The 19,867-nt window shown below is 42.6% G+C and overlaps 1 protein-coding gene across 1 annotated transcript; it reads right to left on the bottom strand.

Moving 5' to 3' along the window:
• Positions 1-1,017: 1,017 nt before the first annotated feature.
• On the bottom strand, positions 1,018-18,171 carry LOC140133716 (vomeronasal type-2 receptor 26-like). Its single transcript, XM_072154309.1, has 3 exons — positions 18,109-18,171; positions 10,406-10,529; positions 1,018-1,916 (listed from the first exon to the last, which is right to left on the bottom strand). The coding sequence occupies exons 1-3, from the start codon at positions 18,169-18,171 to the stop codon at positions 1,018-1,020; spliced, it is 1,086 nt and encodes a 361-aa protein (XP_072010410.1).
• Positions 18,172-19,867: the final 1,696 nt, after the last annotated feature.

Genomic DNA, 19,867 nt, shown 5'->3' with positions numbered 1-19,867 from the left:
CAAATTCCTCACAATATGGTACTAGCTGCACTACTAGAGCCAGCAAGCCCAGCCACAAGCAAACAAAAAATAAAATAAAATATATAACGCTATTCTAGCCCTAACAAGGGCTGTTGGGTTCTTGTAGAATCACTCCTGCCTAACAGTAAGCTAATATAACACCCTAACGCTTTCCCTGACCAGCAGCAGCTCTCTCCCTAGCGGCATCCAGACAGAGAATGATCCGAGCAGCGCGGGCAGGGGCTAGTCTATTCCAGGGTCACCTGATCTGGCCAGCCAACTACTGCTATCGAAGTGTAAGGGTACCACGTCATGCTGGGTGGAGTGCAGAGTCTCCTGGCTTGTGATTGGCTCTGTTTCTGGCCGCCAAAAATCAAAACGGCGGGAGATGCCATTTTCTCGGGCTGGCGAAATACTCGTCCGAGCAACGAGCAGTTTCGAGTATGCTAATGCTCGAACGAGCATCAAGCTCGGACGAGTGTGTTCGCTCATCTCTAATTATGAGCTTGCCACCTCACAGTGGGATTTTAGTTTTTCTGTGAGTTTTTCCTAAGATGGAGAATTGAGCACATGTGTCTGAGACCTTCTCTCCAAACACATGCCTACAACTAAGGCCTGCAGGCTTTTGAGGTACCTACCATAGCATGCCTTGGAGTACTGCATAGCAGCCAACTCATCTCCATCCTCCTGAGAGCATCCTTTCCCGAACACCATCCAACCAGGAACCTTGTATCAGGTGAATTGTTATCTGCGGTTGATGCCATTGCCATATTCTATAAAGGATCTATAAGTTGACATCCCTTGTCTCCGAGTGATCCCTGCACAAGTCTGATAACATCAAGGGTGCGCCATTTACATTACAACAACAATACTTCATACAGAAATTAGGAGGCAGAATATGGAATAATAATCACATATTAATGTAATTTGCACTCAAACTGCTAGAGAAGCTTTTATTTCATGATAATATAGTTATCGATATGTATGTAATGTGCAGAATTAATCACTATTCTTCCTTTATTTCCTCAGCAGATCAATTTTTGTGTTCATTTCAGATCTGAATAAAATTATGAAACATTTTGGGAAAAACACACAACCTAAGAGTCCAGCACTGGACGCCATTACAGCAAATATCTCCACAGCCACCATGTATTTCCCTCTGGTGCTCAGATAAGCCGGGATCATGGAGATCCAGACACTGCAGAACAGCAGCATGCTGAAGGTGATGTACTTGGCCTCATTAAAACTGTCCGGTAATGTCCTCACCATGAAAGCCAGAAGAAAGCTGCCCGCTGCCAGGAGCCCCATATAACCCAACATGGAGTAGAAGCAGATATCTGACCCCTCATTACACTGAATGATGATCTTCCCAGGAGAAGACTGAGTGTCCAGGTCCTGGAATGGGGGAGAAATAGACAACCAGATAACACAGATGACAACTTGTATGGATGAACACAACAACACTATGGTGTAGGGCAGCTTCACACTCAGCCATCTTCTCCAGGGGCTTCCAGGCTTGGTGGACTTAAAAGCCACACAAACCATCACAGTCTTGGCGAGAAGTGAAGAGACGGCGACTGAGAAGAAAACTCCAAAACTGGTTTCACGTAATCTACAAGTGACATCACTGGGACGACCAAGAAACAAGAAGACCGAGAGGAAGCTGAGGAAGATGGAGACCAGGAGGAGGTAACTCAGGTTCCGGTTATTAGCTTTAACAATAGGAGTGTCCTGGTAGGAAATAAATATTGTGAATATGAAGCCGGTCACAAGACATCCGAAGAGCGAGAGACAGGAGAATACAGAAGCCATTGGGTCATTCTGGTAAGAGATGTATTCTGTTACTTTGGGGAGACATCGGTCTCTCTCCTCATTCGGCCATTCATCACTTTCACATTGTATACAGTTGTCGGCATCTGTAGGAATATCACATAACATATTACAGGGTGATAATCTGGGGAGGAGAATGACAGGTGTGGATATTGGGGGGGGGCACACTTGTGCTTGTGGGGGTTTTGGAAGTATTGGGCAAAACAGAAGAGAAATGAAGTAAGTGACATCGGTTTATAACTCACAATGAATAAGTAAGATAAGTAGGTGGTGAAAATAAGATACAGAGAATACACAACACCTTTACTGTAACAAGGGGCAGGAGGGAGAATATCAGCCATTACCACTCCAAACACAAGATCAAAACACAAAAATAGAACGAAACCGCAAAGTAAACTGAGTTTTATCACCGAAATTAGTTACTTATTAACATTTCCCATATTTCAACTTTATTACATCCTTTTTTAACAGTCTTTTTATTCATATAAGACAGTAAACAAATCGGACATAGATTTTAATTATTTTTTCCAGAAATTTCTAAATTGAAATTTTTGGGATAATTTTTTTGAGATTGAAAAATAAATTATTAGAATATTCCTATAAATCCCCCCCCATCCAAATTCAAAAGTACATCCCTCATATTGTTGGTGAAATTTAGAATGGTCTAATTGTGTCCGTAATAAAATCATTTATCCCTAAAATTTGACACATACCCAAAAGATAAGAGAAAATAAATCTCAAATTTTTTATGCAATTTCTCCTGAGTACAGAGACCCCCCACATGTAGATGTTCCGTGTTGTATGGGCGCACAGCGAGGCACAGAGGGGAAGGAGCGCGGAGCAGAAGACATTTTTGTCCTATAGAATGGAGCGAATTTTAATTTCCTCATCGTCGCTATAAAATTTTGGTTTTTCCTTTAGCTTGTACATGTGATGCCATTTTTTTTTGTGGGATGAGATGCATTTTCCAGTGATACCACTTTGGGGTTTCTGTGCCTCATTGCATCGTATTAATGAGGTGTACATGTGTTTTTTTGTTTGTATAACTCTTTTTATTGTTTTTCAGATAAAATTTTACAGAAGACAAAAATGAGGGTACAAATGTGCATAAGATTCTTATCCAACAAATATATTCTCAAAAATATTCGGTGCATATATGTAGCTTATGCAAAGGAGGGGGGGATAGCAGTTTTGTATTACTTATAGGCATATCCCGCCTTATTTATGTAGCCATAAGCAGTAGATTATAGGGGGGGGGGAGGGGGGGGTGGTGGGGAAGGGGGGGGGAGGTGAGTATGGCTTCGAAAAGAAACCATAAAACCATCTAAAACATGATGGTACGAGAACATATTTAGATAATTTTTTAACATTTACAATAGCATATTATTACATTAATATTCCCACTCACAGTTTCAACCATTTTACAAACTTTTCATTTCCTTATTGTTTATATACCTTAGTGTAAAGAGTGACCTACTGAGGTATTATATAAGATAAGATATTTCCTTTGTTGAGGGTTATTGGTATCTAAAATTCTTCCAAGGAGCCCATAATTTGGCGAAAGCACCATGGTTTCTCAATTCCCAGCTGGCTAACTCTTCCATGCGATATATGTGGTCTATTCGGTCTAACCACTCTTTTATAGTTGGGGGCTCTTTTTGTAGCCATTTGGGTGGTATCACTAGTTTCGCTACTTGCACTAGAAGTGTGGGGAGATCCTTCTTTGAAGGTTTCCATGAGGAGGTTGGGAGCCACAGAAGCACTGATTCGGGGCTGAGTATTAATGTTTTCCCAGTTATCTGGTTTATGTGTGATTGGACATTAGTCCAGTATAGACGCAATTTCGGACATCTCCAAAAAATGTGTGCTAATGTTCCCCCGTTATTACCACATCTCCAACAAGTGTCTACGGGTATTAACTTTTTCTGCATGAGAGTTGTGGGTGTATTATACCACCTAGTCATCAACTTATATGAAGTTTCTTGAATTCTAATGCATTTTGAAAAACCGTGCGACCTCTGGTGTACTAGTTTGACCTGATCCGTTGTTAGCGATATGTTTAAGTCCGCTTCCCAGTTTCTTATATATGCCGGGGTTATTAAGTGGTTTGTTGATAAGATATAATTATATAATATAGAAATTGCCCCTTTCGGTAAAGTGTCTTTCCGCAGCCATTTTCCCAACCAAGTACAGTCGAGCAGCACTGGATATTTCTTACGTAAGGTAAGTTGGTTATTTCTAAGTTCTTCTTTATGTAGGAAATTGATTGAAAGGTGTTTCCCAAGTTTATTTTTAATTATATCGTCTAGTGAGTCTTTATGAAATTGTTTAAGGGTAATGTTGTCCAGACATTGCCAGATATTGGAGCTGTTCCTAGCTTCTTTTGGTCTTAATAGAATTGGTGTTAGATTGCACGGCATCATTGGTGAAGGGGAGCCTAGCAAACGCTTTTCTGTCATTAATGTTGTAATGGTGTGTATCATTCCTTTTGTGACTGGGTTATCGCACTTTTCTATTGTTCTAATGTCCCATAATTGGGCTTTATGGTTTTCTGATAAAATACTTGTTTCCATCAGTGTACCTAAATTATTAAGTGCATTATTGTGTAATTGGACCCATCTTTTGAGATGAATGGCTCTGAATTAGTTATATATATCTGGAAGTCCAAACCCCCCGGATGTTTTTTTAAGTCTCAACCTGTCGTATGCTATTCTAGATTTTTTCCCCCTCCAAAGAAAGGTTGAGAATAATGATTTAATATTGTGAAAAAATGACTTAGGTATGTTAATCGGCAGGGTTTGTATCAGGTACAGCAGCTTAGGCATGATAAATGTATTGAGGAGATTTTTCCTTCCCATCCAGGAGATATATGGAAGAGTTAAACCCTTTAGGGTAGTTGTTATTTGGGATAGCATAGGTATATGATTTTCTTTATAAAGGGAGGTATATGTATTAGTCAAATAAATCCCTAAATATTTAATTTTGGAGGGTTGCCACTTGAATGGGTAGGTCGTTTTTAGATGGTCAATTGTTGTCTGCGGGAGAGAAATATTCAAGGCTTCCGACTTTGTCAAGTTTACTTTAAAATTTGAAAGATGACCAAACTCTGAGAATAATTCTATAATATGTGGGAAAGCTTTGGATGGGTTAGTTAGAAATAGTAAAAGGTCATCTGCAAAAGCTGCATTAAGATGAGTCTCCTTGCCTATTCTCAGACCCTCTATGTTGGGGTTTAATCTAATGGCTTGAAGCAAAGTCTCCATGACTAAAATAAATAAAGTTGGGGAGAGGGGGCATCCTTGTCGCGTACCATTTGCTATTGCAAAGGGCTTGGATAGGAATCCATTAGCTCTTATGCGTGCACTAGGTTGGTGGTATAATGTCATAATCGCGGATATAAATTGCGACGGGATTCCAAAGCTTGACAGGATGACTGTTAAAAAGGTCCAGTCCACCCTGTCAAATGCTTTTTCCGCGTCCGTACCCAAGAGGATCAGGGGGATTTGTTTGGACTTAGCATCATATATAGCTTGGATTGCTCTTGCCGAATTATGATTTCCCTCTCTACCTTGTACAAACCCAGTTTGCTCTGGGTTGATCAATCCAGGGATATGTGGCCTTAACCGCATCGCTAGTAATTTCGCCCAGATCTTAACATCTACGTTAAGTAGAGAAATTAGTCTGTAGCTTCCACACCTCTCCAAGTCTTTCCCAGGTTTGGGTAATATTGTTATATTGGCTATTAAAGCTTGTTGGGGTAGTGAGCCTCCAGTTAGTAGTGCGTTACACCATTCAACCATATGTGGGAGTAAAACTTTAGAGAATGTCTTGTAATACCCTGATGGTAAGCCATCTGGGCCTGGGCTTTTACCCGCGGGAAGGGAATTGATGATGTCTGACAATTCCTTATTGGTTATTGGATTTAATAATGTCTTCTGTGCTGCATCATCTAAATTAGGAAGAGACAATTTGTCTAGAAATAGTTTTATGTGTTGTTGGGTATTAAGTGAATTATCCTGAGTGGGTTTTTTAATGTTGTAAAGGTCTGAATAAAATGTTCTAAAAGTTTCTGCTATATCTGGTGTTTTGGTGACTTTATTATTACTGGAGTTGATAATACTAGAAATATGTGCGGAATCCCTCTCTTTTTTCAATAAGTGTGACATAAGCTTATTGCCTTTGTCTCCATGGGCATAGTATTTAAATTTTGAATATTGGTATTGTTTGGCTGACTTAATATTAAGATGATTTGGTACTTCATTCCTTAATCGCTCAAGTTGTTCCAGATGGGCTATCATTTTTGATTGTTTACTCAGAGTTTCTATAGCTGAAATTTTTAATAGTAGTTCATTTAATTTGGCAGTACTTTTCTTTTTAAGTCTAGCTCCGAGCTCTCTTAATTCCCCTCCTATAACGCCCTTATGTGTTTCCCAATTGATGGTATGCGAAGTGTCAGATATATTATTTTCGGTAAAGAAGGTAGTGATTCTCTTGCTGAATCTATCTACTGTTTCTGATGAGTCTAGGAGTGTTTCATTCAGACGCCATGTATATGAGTTGTAAGATGTTTCTTTTAAAGAGAAGGATGCTGATACTGGGGCATGATCTGACAATGTCTGTGGGCCTATGCTAGCTGATTTGATTGCTTCAATATACGAATCCGAGCAAAATATATAGTCTAGCCTTTGGTAAGATCGGTGCACCGCTGAAAAGTGAGAGTAATCACTAGTGTTCGGGTTAAGCGTTCTCCATGTATCCACTAAATCCTCATTGTTCAGAGCTTTGTGTGCTATGCTTAAGGATTTTTGCGAGTGTGAAGATGTACCTGTAGAACTGTCTAGGGCTGGATGCAAAGCTTGGTTTAAATCACCTCCCACAATTCTAATGCCTTCAGCCAGATCGTGAATTTTGCTTAGTAGACCTCTTAGCCACACAGACTGTCCCTTGTTGGGAGCGTACAGTGATACCAGCGTTATAGGAGTAGAGCCAATTTTACCTTTGACTAGTACGCACCTACCTTCAGGATCTGCCCATGTTAAAGAGTGCGTAAAAGGTAGTTTTTTGGAAATGAGGATACTAACTCCTCTTGCTGCTTTAGCATATGTGCTATGGTAGCAATGACTAAAGCTAAATTTAGGGAACTTTGGTGACAATCCATGCTTAAAATGGGTCTCCTGTAAAAAACATATGTCTGACCGTGATTGTTTTAACAAGGTCAAAATCTGGGCTCTTTTTCTCGGTATATTTATGCCTCTGACATTAAACGTGGTCACTTTTATAGTACTCATTAGTCCGGCTCAATTCGTAAGACCAAGCAAAGTTCACATAGTTGTACTGTGAGTGAGATTACAACTAAAACATAAAACCAAAACATGGTAACAGTTAAAATATTGAATCCTTGTACTTCCTCTGATGCATTTTTGTAAGAGAGTACATAGTAAACAGATGACTGAAGTTTGTTCCAAATGCATTTATATGATGACTCTTTAACCATATAACACCTCATGTTGACTCAAAGAGTATGTATAGTGGTAAAGGTGATTGGCTCAGACTTTAAGGACTATGATTATTCGTGTGTTAGTGAGATGTTGGTTAGTTCTGGGGGGGGGTGGGGGGGTGGTAGGTGTCCTGATCGGAGTTACAAACATCTATCCACCTATATAAATAATAAATTGACCCAATAAGTGGGTGTTTTGGAGACTCATATCGATTCCTACTTATTATTATTGATATGATTTAGGATTTAATGGGGGTAATCTATCGGTGTGATGGTGGATGGGGGGGTAGTGGCTTACTTAATTTGGAGTGGTATGTTTTCTGTTCAATTGTGAAAGTGTGATGTTTCTGAACTACACATAGGGTTATGTAACCCATCAAAATCGGTAACTTTGCTTAACTTGCTTAGTAAAGAGGAAAGTCTCGTATGGTTGCAAAGGAATCCGCTCACTTGCCCTTCCTGGACCGGGGAGACTTGTTCTTCATGACCGTTGACCAAGCTTCGATCACTGGCAAGTTAGGGAAATCCAGATGCTGTTCAGTTACAGGCAACCAGGATGAAATTTCCAATGGTTGTATGTCCAGAATATCCCATACTTTCTGCAGGTCAGCTGGAACTTTCACTGTGCATCTTCTACCTTGCTTGATGAAGCTTAGTCCACATGGGAATAACCATCTAAACATTATTCTTTGGTTCTTCAGATAATCTGTTAAAGGTTTCAGCAGCCTCCTCTTGTATAGTGTGGATGGAGCTAGATCTTGGAATAGGGCTATGCTGGTGTCATTGAATTCAATCTCCTTAGCTTCTCTCGCTGCCCTTAATATTTCTGCTGTGTCTCTATAGCTCAGGAGACCGCAAATGACGTCCCTGGGAGGTTCGTCCGGCCTCGGTGGAGGCTTTAGGGATCTGTGGATCCTTTCTATAATAATGCGTTGAGCCTTCTCTTCATTTAGCAGGTTTGTAAAAATCGTTAACGCTGTCTCCGACAGCTTTTCATGGGGGATAGTCTCTGGCAAGCCTTTAAATCTAATATTCTTGCGCCTGCTTCTGTTCTCTTGGTCCTCGATTTGCATCAGGGCCATATTCAGGCCGTCTGCTTGTGTTGATATGCCATGTGCTAATGCCGTACTATGTTCCACTGATTTTATCTCCTCCCGTATTCCCTGCCAGTTCTTTTATTACCGGAGCCAAGGCTTTCTCTAATACCTTTTGCAGTATCGGCTTGGACAGAGGAGCTGTGTCCAGCGAGGTCGCGACAGATTCTGCATCAACTAGACTGTCGGCGTCTGAATCTTCCTGGCAGTCAGATTCCGGAGGTGGCTCGGGCGCCATTTTGCGGAGTCGTGCTGGCGGCGTTAACATCTTCTTTCTCAGGTATTTGTCCAGATCTCCCTGGTTTTTCTTGTTTCGGGGGGTTCCCATATGGTCTAGCCCCTTTTCTTTATTATTTTTCCCCATTTTGCGAGGATACAAGCCGCGAAATATCCGTGGATCTATGTTTGTAAGCGGGAGCTCAACGCTCAGACGTCCGCCATGCAGCGCGGTCAGGCTCCGCCCCGAGGTGTAGATGTGTTTTTACTTTTTATTGCATTTTTTTGTATAAAATAGGTAAAAATTTTGTAGGTAACTTTTGGATGGATTTTAACAGGTTTTTTTTTAACAATGTTTAATAATGATTTCTTTTTATTCTATGGGACATTGCAGACGGTGATACAATATGTGTGGGGATTGTGTTGTGATTTTGACTTTTCACATTAAATGTCCACAATAATGGGGCCTTATGGACATTTTTGGCAAAATAATAATTAATTTTTCATTTAATTAAATTTTTTAAAACATTTTTATTAGTTCCACCATGGGACATGGAATAGCAATCATCTGATTGCTTGCTCATGATAATACCCTGCAACACTGAAGTATGGTTGGCTATTAGCTCAGTCAGCCTATCCATAAGCTGACACTGTGACTGCAAGATCCTGTCACAGACAGAATCTTACAGGCCCTGCCCCCCGCCATTGAAGTGATTGGTGCCTCCCGAAGCTTCGAGAGGCAATAGTGTGGGAGAGACCCTCAGAAGCCAATTTAATTGCTGCGGTCATGCAAGCAGGATAAAAACCACAAACAGAGCTCACCCCAACAGCGGGTGTTACACTGAGGTGTTCCGAAACCTCGTGAGAAACTGCCAGGACCAGAGCCCAGAATTCAGGAAATTGCTAAATATCTCGCCCAAGTGGCCGAAGCAAAACCTCCACCACACATGCGCCCAGCCCCGAAAGGAAGGTCCGACCATCTATCACATATAACCAGTCAGGTACCAGGCTACAGCCACTAGAGGGCAAACATTCACCTTGTTATAGGTAGGATACATAGGATGAAACAAATATCCTGCCCATCCTGCCATTGTAGGAACACTTGGAAAGACGTGACTGGATAGATCCTACCACATGACCCTTTCACACGTCAGGAAGATGTTCTGTGGTGACACCCAGGGTCTGGCACATGAAACTGGCGTCTTCAGTAACACACTGTATATGCACATTTTTATCTTCACTTTTATGTGTTTTTTGATAAAATATTTTTGGATTACTAGAAGGTCCTGCACTGTGTTTGTGTGAATTCCCTCTATCTAGTAACTGGTGGAGAACACTAGTGATACTGGAGGAAAGCGACCAATAGCGTTTTGTGTCTGATTGGTGGATTATTCCGGAGGAAAACCTTCTGGCTGTGCTGAAACCTTAAATAAAGTTGGACCAACCTTGGAAAGACCATGGAGAAGAGACGGCACGTTACATCAAGAGCTCCGGCAGATAAAACTTTTTTCTCCATATTTGTTGGACTTTGGTGGATGGTGCTAGACCGCGGTGCAGCTCGGAAAAGCTGGAGGTGCAGCGCATGTAGAACATTTCTTACTCATACAAAACTGTCACACAAGATAGAAAGGGGGGTTGTCTCTATGGGCCACAACTCAGATCTATCTGGTCTCATATAAAATACATTAACCTCTTCTTCCCCACCTGTTAGGGCTCTGCTATAGCACTTAGTCCTTTGTTGTTTCCTACTACTCCTACTACCATGTACCTGTTATATTGGAGATCTCTCCCTCTGAACATGGGATGCAGTCATAGCAGCAGATGTGAATGGTTTCTCTTGGCTTTTTCCTGCTTCCGGGTAAACACGGACCTGAGCAGCGGGAGACTGGGATCTGAGGGGAAAGACCAGAGCATTTACCAGAATAACACATAAAAATGTACGTATGTGATACAAGTGATGATGAGACCTGGGAGGAAGGACCAGAGAAGGTGAAGGATCCAGTCACATGAAGTTTCCTCCTGACCTCACAATAAGTAGCTGGAGGAGACATAACCCTGATGGATGGACGGATAATAAGAGGATATTGTCCCCTTTGTTATCAGTATATTTACTATCATGTCTCCTGCTGGTGGTTCTGGGTGGAGGGACAGGCGACGGTCTGAGGGTGATGGCACACGTTCAGATTTTCAAATGCAGTTTTTGAAGCCAAAAGCAGGTGTGCATCATGATGGGTGAGACAAATAATTGAAAGGTGCTGCTCCTCCTCCTACTTACTCTATTCCTGGTTTGGGCATCAAAAACTGCATCTGAAAAACTGAACGCTTGACATCACCCTAAGGTCTCTTCCACACTTGCGTTACAGATCACGTCAGAGTCTGTTCCGGGAGCGATCAGGGTTTGGTAAGTGTTTTCATCAGAGTTCAATCAGTTTTTAGTCAGAGTCAGTGTCTCAGTTTTTCCTGCACGTTTTCAATGCAGTTTCAATGTGTTTTTCATGCGCAGATAAGGCGCGTGAAAATGACTCAGGACTGAGCTCCATCTCTTCTATTGCAACTGATGTGTGAAAAACGCATTGCACTCGTTTTGCACTTGCAATGCTCGCGAGTGCAATGCATTTTTGATGCGTCTCCATAGACTTGAATGGGGCGTGAAAAATGCGCGTGATACGCAACAGTTAAAGTAAACGCATGCACACGAGTTAGATATATAACATCTCAGCCTGGAGGAGGCGGCCTGTCATTATATTGTTTTCCTGAGTCTAATTCTTCTAGATAGAAGCCAAACCAGTAAATCTATTTCATAAGGAACAGACGCCCAACTGTGGTCAGCGCCGATAGGCTGGGGGAGTCATTGATGTGTCCCCGGCTCCGACACTGCAGACATGGAGAAGACTAGTCTTATGCTGCACCACAGTCATTACCTGCTCTACACTGTGCCCCGTTTGCCAGATAAGTTGCCAGCAATTCTATATGAGCAGGGGTGTTCCCGGCCTCTCTGCTGCCTAAGGCGATTTAAAAAAAATGCCCCCCATTACCCCAGCCCCCCGGAACGGTCAGAGAGTTATATACTGGGCTTAGTAATAATAATAATCAGTAGGGGAACCCATGGATCACAGAATTGGTAGAAAAGCCGGTGGCACCTGCCCCCGCGCCCATATAACGTGCCATTTCCTGCAGCTCTCAGTCTAAAATGCCCCTTTCCTGCAGCTTCCCCTTTCCTACAGCTGTACCTTTCCCACAGCTGCCCCTTTGCCGCAGCTGCCCCCCCTGTAGCTGTCCCTTTCCGGCAGCTGCCTCCTCTGTAGCTGTCCCTTTCCTGCAGCTGCCCCTTCTGTAGCTGTCCCTTTTCTGCAGCTGCCCCTTTCCTGCAGCTGCCCCCTCTGTAGCTGTCCCTTTCCTGCAGCTGCCCCTCTGTAGCTGTCCCTTTCCTGCAGCTGCCCCTTCTGTAGCTGTCCCTTTCCGGCAGCTACCTCTTTCCTGCAGCTACCCCCCCCCCCCCCAATTGAAGTGTTTCTTTTACTGTTGTCTGTCTATAAAAAAAGGGGATACAGAAAGGGGACATTATATTACACCTGGTCTTTGGCTTTTTCACTTTGAGGAAAATAATGTACATACATCACATACCCGAGTATAAGCCGAGGCCCTAATTATACCACAAGCAAAAAGATAAATGGAGTATAAGCCTAGGGAGGGGAATGCAGCCGCTACTCATTAATAAAATGTCAACCAAAGAGCCCCCCCTCTAGGGTAATGACCATTAATGTTATACCAGAAGCATATGTATCATTATATATAGGAGAACCCCAGGTTATACCAGCTGTACATATATCATTATATACAGGAGATCCCCAGGTTATACCGGCTGTACATATATCATTATATACAGGAGATCCCCAGGTTATACCGGCTGTACATATATCATTATATACAGGAGATCCCCAGGTTATACCGGCTGTACATATATCATTATATACAGGAGATCCCCAGGTTATACCGGCTGTACATATATCATTATATACAGGAGATCCCCAGGTTATACCGGCTGTACATATATCATTATATACTGGAGATCCCCCGGTTATACCGGCTGTACATGTATCATTATATATAGGAGAACCCCAGGTTATACCAGCTGTACATATATCATTATATACAGGAAATCCCCAGGTTATACCAGCTGCACATATATCACTATATACAGGAGATCCCCAGGTTATACCGGCTGTACATATATCATTATATACAGGAGATCCCCAGGTTATACCAGCTGTACATATATCATTATATACAGGAGATCCCCAGGTTATACCGGCTGTACATATATCATTATATACAGGAGATCCCCAGGTTATACCGGCTGTACATATATCATTATATACAGGAGATCCCCAGGTTATAGCGGCTGTACATATATCATTATATACAGGAGATCCCCAGGTTATACCAGCTGTACATATATCATTATATACAGGAAATCCCCAGGTTATACCAGCTGTACATATATCATTATATACAGGAGATCCCCAGGTTATACCGGCTGTACATATATCATTATATACAGGAGATCCCCAGGATATACCGGCTGTACATATATCATTATATACAGGAGATCCCCAGGTTATACCGGCTGTACATATATCATTATATACAGGAGATCCCCAGGTTATACCGGCTGTACATATATCATTATTATATACAGGAGATCCCCAGGTTATACCAGCTGTACATATATCATTATATACAGGAGATCCCCAGGTTATACCGGCTGTACATATATCATTATATACAGGAAATCCCCAGGTTATACCGGCTGTACATATATCATTATCTACAGGAGATCCCCAGGTTATACCGGCTGTACATATATCATTATATACAGGAGATCCCCAGGTTATACCGGCTGTACATATATCATTATATACAGGAGATCCCCAGGTTATACCGGCTGTACATATATCATTATATACTGGAGATCCCCAGGTTATACCGGCTGTACATGTATCATTATATATAGGAGAACCCCAGGTTATACCAGCTGTACATATATCATTATATACAGGAAATCCCCAAGTTATACCAGCTGCACATATATCACTATATACAGGAGATCCCCAGGTTATACCGGCTGTACATATATCATTATATACAGGAGATCCCCAGGTTATACCGGCTGTACATATATCACTATATACAGGAGATCCCCAGGTTATACCAGCTGTACATATATCATTATATACAGGTGATCCCCAGGTTATACCGGCTGTACATACATCATTATATACAGGAGATCCCCAGGTTATACCGGCTGTACATATATCATTATATACAGGAGATCCCCAGGTTATACCGGCTGTACATATATCATTATATACAGGAGATCCCCAGGTTATACCGGCTGTACATATATCATTATATACAGGAGATCCCCAGGTTATACCGGCTGTACATATATCATTATATACAGGAGATCCCCAGGTTATACCGGCTGTACATACACTCACCGGCCACTTTATTAGGTACACCTGTCCAACTGCTTGTTAACACTTAATTTCTAATCAGCCAATCACATGGCGGCAACTCAGTGCATTTAGGCATGTAGACATGGTCAAGACAATCTCCTGCAGTTCAAACCGATCATCAGTATGGGGAAGAAAGGTGATTTGTGGCCTGTGAACGTGGCATGGTTGTTGGTGCCAGAAGGGCTGGTCTGAGTATTTCAGAAACTGCTGATCTACTGGGATTTTCACGCACAACCATCTCTAGGGTTTACAGAGAATGGTCCGAAAAAGAAAAAACATCCAGTGAGCGGCAGTTCTGTGGGCGGAAATGCCTTGTTGATGCCAGAGGTCAGAGGAGAATGGGCAGACTGGTTCGAGCTGATAGAAAGGCAACAGTGACTCAAATCGCCAACCGTTACAACCCAGGTAGGCAGAAGAGCATCTCTGAACGCACAGTACGTCGAACTTTGAGGCAGATGGGCTACAGCAGCAGAAGACCACACCGGGTGCCACTCCTTTCAGCTAAGAACAGGAAACTGAGGCTACAATTTGCACAAGCTCATCGAAATTGCACAGTAGAAGATTGGAAAAACGTTGCCTGGTCTGATGAGTCTCGATTTCTGCTGCGACATTCGGATGGTAGGGTCAGAATTTGGCGTCAACAACATGAAAGCATGGATCCATCCTGCCTTGTATCAACGGTTCAGGCTGGTGGTGGTGGTGTCATGGTGTGAGGAATATTTTCTTGGCACTCTTTGGGCCCCTTGGTACCAATTGAGCATCGTTGCAATGCCACAGCCTACCTGAGTATTGTTGCTGACCATGTCCATCCCTTTATGAGTACAATGTACCCTGTAACATCTGATGGCTACTTTCAGCAGGATAATGCGCCATGTCATAAAGCTGGAAGCATCTCAGACTGGTTTCTTGAACATGACAATGAGGTCACTGTACTCAAATGGCCTCCACAGTCACCAGATCTCAATCCAATAGAGCATCTTTGGGATGTGGTGGAACGGGAGATTCGCATCATGGATGTGCAGCCGACAAATCTGCAGCAACTGTGTGATGCCATCATGTCAATATGGACCAAAATCTCTGAGGAATGCTTCCAGCACCTTGTTGAATCTATGCCACGAAGAATTGAGGCAGTTCTGAAGGCAAAAGGGGGTCCAACCCGTTACTAGCATGGTGTACCTAATAAAGTGGCCGGTGAGTGTATATCATTATATACAGGAGATCCCCAGGTTATAGCGGCTGTACATATATCATTATATACAGGAGATCCCCAGGTTATACCGGCTGTACATATATCATTATATACAGGAGATCCCCAGGTTATAGCGGCTGTACATATATCATTATATACAGGAGATCCCCAGGTTATACCAGCTGTACATATATCATTATATACAGGAAATCCCCAGGTTATACCAGCTGTACATATATCATTATATACAGGAGATCCCCAGGTTATACCGGCTGTACATATATCATTATATACAGGAGATCCCCAGGTTATACCGGCTGTACATATATCATTATATACAGGAAATCCCCAGGTTATACCAGCTGTACATATATCATTATATACAGGAGATCCCCAGGTTATACCGGCTGTACATATATCATTATATACAGGAGATCCCCAGGATATACCGGCTGTACATATATCATTATATACAGGAGATCCCCAGGTTATACCGGCTGTACATATATCATTATATACAGGAGATCCCCAGGTTATACCGGCTGTACATATATCATTATTATATACAGGAGATCCCCAGGTTACACCAGCTGTACATATATCATTATATACAGGAGATCCCCAGGTTATACCGGCTGTACATATATCATTATATAAAGGAGATCCCCAGGTTATACCGGCTGTACATATATCATTATATACAGGAGATCCCCAGGTTATACCGGCTGTACATATATCATTATATACAGGAGATCCCCAGGTTATACCAGCTGTACATATATCACTATATACAGGAGATCCCCAGGTTATACCAGCTGTACATATATCATTATATACAGGAGATCCCCAGGTTATACCGGCTGTACATATATCATTATATACAGGAGATCCCCAGGTTATACCGGCTGTACATATATCATTATACACAGGAAATCCCCAGGTTATACCAGCTGTACATATATCATTATATACAGGAGATACCCAGGTTATACCGGCTGTACATATATCATTATATACAGGAAATCCCCAGGTTATACCGGCTGTACATATATCATTATATACAGGAGATCCCCAGGTTATACCGGCTGTACATATATCATTATATACAGGAGATCCCCAGGTTATACCAGCTGTACATATATCATTATATACAGGAGATCCCCAGGTTATACCAGCTGTACATATATCATTATATACAGGAGATCCCCAGGTTATACCGGCTGTACATATATCATTATATCACAATGCACAATTTATAACATGCATCTTTTATACAACACAAAAATATTTTTTCCTTTTAGTGAATGTTTAAACTCCAGAGGGAAGTAACCAGGAATCGTTACTGACAGATCTGAGCCCCCCTTTAATGTGATATCCACTCCAGTACCCTCCTTTAATGAAAGGTCCCCCTCAGAGTCCCCCATTAATGTAATGTGTACAGCTGAGCCCCCCTTGAATGCATTATCTAGTGGAGTCCCCCTTTAATGTAATGTCCCCTCCAGTGTCTCCCTGTAATGTAATGTCCATTGCAAGGCTCCTTTGAAAGAAACCCCTATGCTCACCTTTCGCTTCTTCTCCCTTCGGTTTCTTCTCCCCGCGGCACCACGTGATGTCATAATGGGTGCGTTTGGGCCAGGAAGAAGACAGATCCATGGGGAGTAAATGCACTGGCCACACGGGATTGGGTGTTCCTGGGTCGCAGCCAGGCAGTATTTTACGGAGGTGGGGGGAGGTGCAGCGAGATGCCGCCCCCTCTGTAATGCAGCAGGGCTGCCGCCCGAGGTGACTTTCTCTGCTCGCCTCATGGGTCCGCCCCTGTATATGAGTGATGGAAGCTGAAAGGATCTTGGTTTTTATTACAAATATCTCTGTAGTTTTCTCCATGACACTTTCCCTCATCCTTGATCAGTCTATGGAGCCAGAGGGGACGACCATCGGGCCAGGTCCTCCCTCTCCTGATTAGTTTGGTGGTGGCGAAGCTCTCATTGGATTCCTGCTTGTTTCAGTTTCACTTATTTCCCAATAGTGAAGACTGTTACATTTTTGGGGATCTTTAGCGCAGCAGAAATGTTTCTGTTCCTTTCTCAGATCTGCGTCTCCACATAATTCTTTCTCTGACCTCTACAGGGGACAAGCACAGATACAGATTTGGCTTCCGGACCAGGCAGGATACTGGTTTCAGGGCTCTTTATGAGGCAGGATATTGGGTTCTGGATCATGTTGGGGTTCCATATCAAGCAGGACACAGAGTTCAAGTACAGGTTCTGAGTTCCAGATCAGAGAGGATACAGGGTCAGGCACAGGTTATACTCTTACAGGAGAAAGTATAACCAGCCCTGAGTAAACTGGGGATTAGCCATTTATTCAGTTACTGGACGCTATCCAAGCAGCTGGCCTACATGCATCACCTAATCCACAGCCGAGACTAACACTGAGCACCAGATTGAGCCACCCAGCTTTCCAAGGAACGGTTACTGCAAGACCGCTGAGGGTGTGACTCACAAGCTCAGAATCCTGCAACCAGATCCCATTTAGAGACTTTTACTGTACGACTTTATGTATATACAAGGAGGAGATTGAAATGTTACATATCTACACGGGTGTGATTGAAATTTTAACAGACACCCTACTTTGGGAGCAAGAAGTCCAGAGGCCAATATACATATAAACAGCACCAGCACCTAGCTTAGTACAGGAGAATAGAACCAAGCTCAGGGAATAAATATCTAGTTTGGATCGCAGAATTGTGAGCTCAGCTCTTACTGTAACTTTAGCGACTCCCACATCCAGCAAGGACTTGTCTCTCAGATTTAGCAGCACTAACATTTTAGGTTTCTCTCGTCAACATTTTGTCCATCATCTTATCACAAACATAATACATGTCCTATTGTTCCCTAGAGATCACTATTGTATCAATAACGATGCCTCCACACAGTAACGAACCTATTCACAGTGCCCCAACACACCATGCCCATATAGTTAGTGCCCCCTTCACAGGAGCAAATGTGGTAACTGTGCCCCCTCACACCATAGCAAAAAGTCACAGCACTAGCCCAACAGAAGCCAACGGGAACAATTTCCAGGCTCACAGTATCCCAAAGTCAAAGCGCTTGCCCCCACTAGCATATGGTCACAGTGCTACATCCAAGAGCCAATTGTCAAGGTGTTATTCCTCACCATGGATAATTTTCACAGCCTCTGCTTCTAGTAGCTTGCATTTATTAGCCCATAGTCACAGTGATAGCCCCATGGCATCTTATAGACCAAGTGCATGCCCCAGCAGCCAGTTGTTAATGCGAATGCCTCACAATAACCAATAGTCACAGCACCTGCCCCAAAATAGCCAATAGTCACAGCACCTGCCCCAAAATAGCCAATAGTCACAGCACCTGCCCCACAATAACCAATAGTCACAGCACCTACGCCACAATAACCAATAGTCACAGTACCTGCCCCACAATAACCAATAGTCACTGCACCTGCCCCAAAATAGCCAATAGTCACAGCACCTACGCCACAATAACCAATAGTCACAGTACCTGCCCCACAATAACCAATATTCACAGCACCTGCGCCACAATAACCAATATCCACAGCACCTGCGCCACAATAACCAATAGTCACAGCACCTGCGCCACAATAACCAATAGTCACAGTACTTGCCCCACGATAACCAATATTCACAGCACCTGCGCCACAATAACCAATATCCACAGTACCTGCGCCACAATAACCAATAGTCACAGCACCTGCCCTCGCAGTAGTCAGTAGTCACAGCACCTGCTCTCACAGTAGTCAGTAGTCACAGCACCTGCTCTCGCAGTAGCCAGTAGTCACAGCACCTGCTCTCACAATAGCCAGTAGTCACAGCACCTGCCTCCATTAGTATAGTACTGGACAGGAAGGTCGCCTGACATGCTCTTCCCTGCTGGTGACTCGGTTATGACTACTTTATGTTCTTTTTGGCTGAATGGACTTGTTAAACCCCCACATTGCAATGGGGATACAGAGGGGAGTTGAAGTATATCCAAAAAACTGTCAATTTGAGACCTTCATACCCTCATATTTTCTTTTCTTAAGTTGTATAGTGAGTGGAAATCTACAAAACAAGAAACTATTGTGTCCACACATTCCTCTTCCTTGGCAGCAGAATCTATGTGTGAGGGCTTTCTCCTTCCTCCTTTTTGCTAAGAAGACCATCATCTTGGAGCCTTTGTTGCTGTTTGTTCTATACTTACTATACAAATACGTCTTAGCAGCTTTTATGTTCAGTTTTGGGTTTAGACGTTCTCTTTTTTTCAGTGAATTCAGCTAGTAATGAGCGCTCAAGGGAGAGTTTGTATTTACTTTCTAGTCTTATCATTTCCGCCAGTAATTGGCCCATTTTCCTCTTTCCCTTTTTTAGTGTAAGAACTAGAGATGGACGAATCGATTCTAATGAATCAGAATTCGTTTAGAATTTCAGGAAAATTTCGATTTGTCGCAAATCCGAAGTTTACGGTGATTCGTGGGAACAAAGGTT

The sequence above is a fragment of the Engystomops pustulosus genome, chromosome 1, assembly GCF_040894005.1.
Source record: "Engystomops pustulosus chromosome 1, aEngPut4.maternal, whole genome shotgun sequence".
Taxonomy (NCBI): domain Eukaryota; kingdom Metazoa; phylum Chordata; class Amphibia; order Anura; family Leptodactylidae; genus Engystomops; species Engystomops pustulosus.
This window is presented reverse-complemented; position numbering and strand designations above follow the sequence as displayed.